Here is a 5,849-nt window from a genome sequence, read left to right on the forward strand (position 1 = left end):
ACTCCTACCCACTCTCCAGGAACTCCCCCTCCAATGTATGTGTCATTACTTATTACTTTGTAGCATCTTCCTTAATGACAGTACCACGGGCAACCAACCAGCATAAAGGGGAACACTACGTTCACCGCCACTCACCCAGCCCTATCTCTGCCGAAAACTGGAGGATGTGAAGAGGAGACCGATGCACCGTCATCAGGAGACATACGTGCCCACGCCCCTCCAGGATTATCTACTCAGTTCCCAGCGTAGCAGTGGACTCTATCCAGCCAGACCAAATTTTGTCAAACTTTTGGGGGCACCCTCTGTTAGCATACGTAGCTTTGTGTAATGGTAGGGAAGCATTTACTATGGACTTCCAGGCTCCCAGGGTAGGTGGCTCCAGTTTCCTCCAGTGTAGAACCAAGACTTTCCTGGCGTAGAACAATAGATAGCTCAGGAGTGTGCGGGACGCCACTGAGGGAACAAGGTCATCTATGATGCCCAACATACAGGTTTTGATAGACATTGGAATTGGAGTACACATGAGATCCGTAACCACATCAGCTACCCCCCTCCAATATTCCTGGATTTTAGGACAGGACCATAACACATGTATTAGGTCAGCTGGTTCATAGGGTCACCGCCAACAGGTAGCCGTTTCAGAGGAACGCATCCTAGCTAGTCTAGCTGGCGTAAAATATGCTCTGAACTATTTTATATTGAATTAATCTGTCCCTTGCGGATATCAGAGTGGTCATAGGGGTGTCCCAGATCTCCTCCTCGTCTCCCTGATCCAAGTCCGGACAGTCATTCCTCCAGGCCCTCTGGCACCCCTGCAAGGATTCCCGCCCTCTAAGTGACAGCAGTTTGTATATTGTCGACAATGGTTTGACAAGCCCTTCCGTGCGGGTCAAGGATTCAATTCTAGAAACTAAGTCGTCACCGGAACACCCGCCAGGAGAGGGTAAGTGTAAAAACCCGATTAGGTCAACTGGGAAGCAGGATGGCTAGACGGATGATCGGAGCTGCTGCAATGGACGTCCGTTCAGCCTCACATCCTGGCCAAGCAGTATTTTTCTGGTCCGGAACCGAGTGCGCTGGTGGGAACAGAGGACAGAAATAGCATAGGGATACATTGGGATGCATTTTGGGTCTGGAAACGGTCTGGTGGTAATCTGGATGTGGTGTGAATGGACCCTAAGGCATGTCAACTGTCAAGATTGCCACCAGTGTGCTTATTTTAGCTCTCACTCGAACTCTCAAGCCGTCAAATGGCTGGTGTCATAGCTGATCACATGGGCAGCACCATGGCAACAGCAATCTAAATAGTGGGTAAGATGGCACCTTCCTTGGCTGTGAGGGATAGGAGGGTGCAGTTCTGCATTATCTAGTCAGAGCTTGTCAGTTTAAAATGTTGCTGATGGTTTAGGACAGTTCTTTGGAAAATAGTTTTAATAGAAATTCTGAGAGTGCTAATCATATATTAAATGTTTATGTGCCTGTTATTGTTTTCTCTCATTTGCAGGCAAACGGCTTGCGGTTGTGATATAAGGCCTCTCGTCATTGATGAATTCACATTTAAACAAGTGAGCTTTACATGTTTCAACCTCTCTGAGTCTTCCCGTTTGGGGTAGGATTGGTAAGTGCATTTATTTTTTAAATCTGGGTACTATAGTGTTTTTAATGAAATCAGCATTTAGTTTACAGACCAAACATTTATTGACTTGCTTTGAACCATCACTAGAAGAAAATGCACTTAAGGCAAGAGTCGTAGCAAGTTACTGGCTGCAGTGTTACATATAATTTGGCTATTTGCTGTGAGTGCTTCCTACCTGATCTGGATGCTGCTGTGGTCTGTGAGCTCAGGAGGGATGTGGAATGGTACAGTGCATTTTTATTTTTCTGGAAAGGTAGAGATCTGTTTAAGAAACACTTGCACTTCTAAATTTGCAAATACGCACGTGTATGTCACTCTGCTTCGTTATGTCCTCAATTTTTAAAGAACCAAGCATTTTGCATAGTGTTGCATGACAGAGGCACAAAATGGCCAAAAGTTGATTAATACGTGCTGGTTTATTGGGGTAGTATAAAGGCCAAAACCGTTCACTGGCAAACAAAACATAACCCTTGGTATGGCTTAATGTTGGTTAATATCATTATCAAGATAAGTAAGATTTGTTTTTTCCCACAGCCACAAACAGAAAAATGGTTCCAAATGGATTTCTCAGTTTTGAGGATGAACAGTTTATAGAATCATCAGTTGCCAAACTTAATGCCTTGCGGAAAAGTGGCCAATTTTGTGATGTCAAACTTCAGGTATTTACCTTACGTTGTAGATCTGTCGCATTATATTGATAAGATGGTATGGGCTTCAAGATGCCATTAATCCTAGTGCTGTAAATACAAAGCAGTGACGTTCTCAAAATTAGAAAGCATTTGGATTCTTTGGTTATGGGCCTCTATAGCCAAAAGATAAAGTCAGCATTATCCCCAGGAAAGTTTTAAAACCGGTTTATGTCCCCCCACTTTGAACTGAACGGTAAACACAAAATAGGACAATCTGTCGAATTAACATTCCCCAAAATGATGTCTTTATTGAGGGAATGTTAATAGACATTCCATGTTACTTTCAAGAGTGCGCCTGTTTTTGACACACGGTTACCAACAGCATTAGCGCTAAAGGTTGTGAATCCCACCTAGATGACCCTATTGCATACGTTCCTCTGAAAGTAGCATTATATAGCCTGAGAATACTTCTGGTAATTTGGAAATGCTCTCAAAGGGAAAATTGAGGGGAATTATAATTAGATGGGGTGTAAGCTGTAATCTATGTAACCTTTGAGGTCTTACAATAACATTGCTGTTGCCTTTCCAGGTAAAAGAAAAGACGCTTCCCAAACATTTTTTTCTTACGATGTCTCGTAAGAATGTGGTGAAGTTGTAGAATGTGTTGTGGAACAGGCAGACATGAGTTACTAGTACCCTCTTCTGCATGATACCTCCAGGACAGACCTTTTTTGTGGGGTTTCTTTCATTGTTTGTTGTCACTCAGGGAAAGTGTGAGTGCATTGGGGTTTTAACCATGGTGGGTAGAATCTAGTTTGTCAGGAATTTTTTTTTTACCTACTTTGACTAACTTAATACGTATGTTCTTGCTTCTATCAAATTATTTTCTTAAAAGTGACGGTAATTACAGGCTCCTTAATCCTACACAATAGGGACTGATTTGAGAAAAGTGATTGCAAAATGAAAGTTGTTGGCCACAGGCAACCAGGCAGGCTTGTCGTCTTAGTTGTTGAGATGTTCAACATAAACATGTTCTAATGTTTTTCTATTTACCTTTTCAAGGTTTGTGGCCACGAAATGTTGGCGCACAGGGCGGTTCTTGCATGCTGTAGTCCCTACTTGTTTGAAATTTTCAATAATGACAACGAGTCTCATGGAATATCTCATGTAAAGTTTGATGACTTGAATCCAGGAGCAGTAGAAGTTCTGTTAAACTATGCATACACATCACAGTAAGTAATCTATTTGCTGTATTGCTGTGCATGTAATCTATTTTTATTTAAAAGGCAGTGCTATAAGTGTAAGTTTACCTTTTGTAGAGTTTGTCAGTCTGTATCAAAGGCAAGATAGTAGAAATTTGTGAAGAAATGCTTTACATCTAAAATGAAACCTGATGCAAATTAGTCTAAGCATTGCCATGGTATTATTGTTGAAGACTATGTGCAAATAAGCAAGGTTGCTGATACAGATTGGGTTACCCAAGACCTTCCCAGGCACATCCAAATCTGACAGATGCTAAAGTTTGAGGACCACATATATTTGCTATATAATTGACCTCCAAAACTGGCAAAAGTGAACAGTTGTGGATTAAGCAAAGTACATAAAAACTAACAAATGTTCAAAACTCCTTACAACATAGAGTGCTAGTGCTAACTACCTGGGTGTTGGATTTTGGTGATTTCTGGTCATGCATCCCATCTCCTGAAGGACTGGAAGCTTTTTGTGCATCCAGAATTTCAAAAGATAGAGAATCGCGCGCACACACACAACAACCTGATCTGATGCAATTTTGACTTGTCACTTCAAACATTGTAAATGCAAAAGGCCTTGGCACCAATGAATACGTTATACTTGCACGCAAGCTTCTTCATTGCAGTTTGGGATCCCAGTTACCTTGTGGTAACTTGTTGGGAAGAATTGTTGGTGATTTCAATTATTTATGTTGCGTGTAGTGGAACCTGATAATGAAAAATTGGGTTGGCTCTGTTCTGTGTGTGATTTCCTTCCTTTTACCATTTTAAAATTATATAATGCACTAAAGTAAACATTTGTCTACAAATAAACTTCACCTGCATGGACCCCTTAAGGCAGGGATGGCCAAACTCCGTCCCTCCAGCTGTGGTGAAACTACAAATCCCATGAAGCACCTCTCTCCGGGAGTCGTGGCTGTGAGAATCTTGCAGAGCCTCATGGGATTTGTAGTTCCACCACAGCTGGAGGACCGCAGTTTGGCCATCCCTGCCTTAAGGGAACCTTGCTAAAACAATTTTGGCAGAAATCAGTGTACACCTTTTACATTTATTGTTGCACTTTATATTTGCATATATATGTATATTTTATTTTTTTCTTACAGGCTAAAAGCTGAGACAGAGTTGGTAAAAGATGTTTACTCTGCAGCTAAAAAGCTTAAAATTGATCGTGTGAAGCAGGTAGTGTTTTCAGTTTTGGGCAGTGATTTCTGTTTGTTGCAAGATAACACAATGGGGGAAACTCATGACAACTGGTGCAAACCGTTTTCTTATAGCAACCAATCAGCGGCGCTCTTCAGTTTGTTCAGTCCTTACGTTATACAGTTTTTAAGCTGTCTTTCAGTATGTCTTCTCTTGACTGAATCACTGACTTCCTCTTAATGTAAATCTTCACATTTGACAGACATTAGTGACAGCTGGGCGAAGTGGAAGGTACCATTGTGGGGTATTGTTTGGGTAGTTAACATCCAGTTATACTGTCCTCTGTAATAATACATGTCCTCACATAGCTAAAAAGTTACAGTTGCAATTAGAATGAGACTAACTGCTGCTACAGAAAGGACTTGCTAATGACTACATGGCCATGACCTTCCACCCAAACATAATACAAAGGTTTGTTGTTTCTGCATAAAAGTAATTTTATTTTTACATTTAAAGGTGTGTGGTGAATATTTATTATCCAAGATGGATGTGAAGAGCTGCATCTCCTACCGTAACTTTGCCAATGTGATGGGAGATTGGCGTCTTCTAAGCAAAATAGATATGTACATTCAGGAGCACCTTCTTGAAATCTCTGAACAAGATGATTTTCTTAAGCTGCCTCGACTTAAAGTAAGTACATGTGTTTCCTGTTTTATGAAGAAAACTTGAAAAGCAGAGAAAAATGGTGCAAAAAACTGCTGTAGCCGTGTTTTGTGGTTTTGTTTTTATTTTTTAACATACAGATGTGATTGAAAAGCATTTTTGGGCAGTTGCTATTAAGTAGTGAAAGGAAACCTTTCCTGGGAGAAACATGGATTCTGTAATTGCTTATATCTCAAAGTGCCAATCAGTGGCCTGGCTGTTCTACTAATCAATTTGCTTCACAATGTTGTCACTAACCCAGGCAAAGATGAGGGCTTTGAACCTTTCCTTTTGCTTCTCTAATTTGCAAATGCAGAAAGTAGTGAAGAGCGGTAATCATTATAGGGGATACTAACATTTTCAAAGATACTCTCCAATTACTAATTAATGAAAACCGTGTACATTTTTATTTTTTCTGTCTTTTTGTCATGGATTATTTTCACTTGTAGCAGGCTGCTTGTTGGGGCCCGCTATCGTTTTCAGGGTCCCTCG

The 5,849-nt window shown here is 40.9% G+C and overlaps 1 protein-coding gene across 1 annotated transcript in view; it reads left to right on the forward strand.

Moving 5' to 3' along the window:
* Positions 1-2,172: 2,172 nt before the first annotated feature.
* Positions 2,173-5,849, forward strand: part of IVNS1ABP (influenza virus NS1A binding protein) — an 18,880-nt gene continuing 15,203 nt past the window's right edge. Inside the window, exons 1-4 of the mRNA XM_018567921.1 lie at positions 2,173-2,295; positions 3,328-3,497; positions 4,619-4,694; positions 5,172-5,345. Coding sequence (XP_018423423.1) covers positions 2,185-2,295; positions 3,328-3,497; positions 4,619-4,694; positions 5,172-5,345 — 531 coding nt within the window. The 5' untranslated portion in view covers positions 2,173-2,184. The remainder of the gene's footprint in view (positions 2,296-3,327; positions 3,498-4,618; positions 4,695-5,171; positions 5,346-5,849) is intronic.

This window comes from Nanorana parkeri, unplaced genomic scaffold, assembly GCF_000935625.1.
Source record: "Nanorana parkeri isolate BGI_ZX_2015 unplaced genomic scaffold, ASM93562v1 scaffold1115, whole genome shotgun sequence".
Taxonomy (NCBI): domain Eukaryota; kingdom Metazoa; phylum Chordata; class Amphibia; order Anura; family Dicroglossidae; genus Nanorana; species Nanorana parkeri.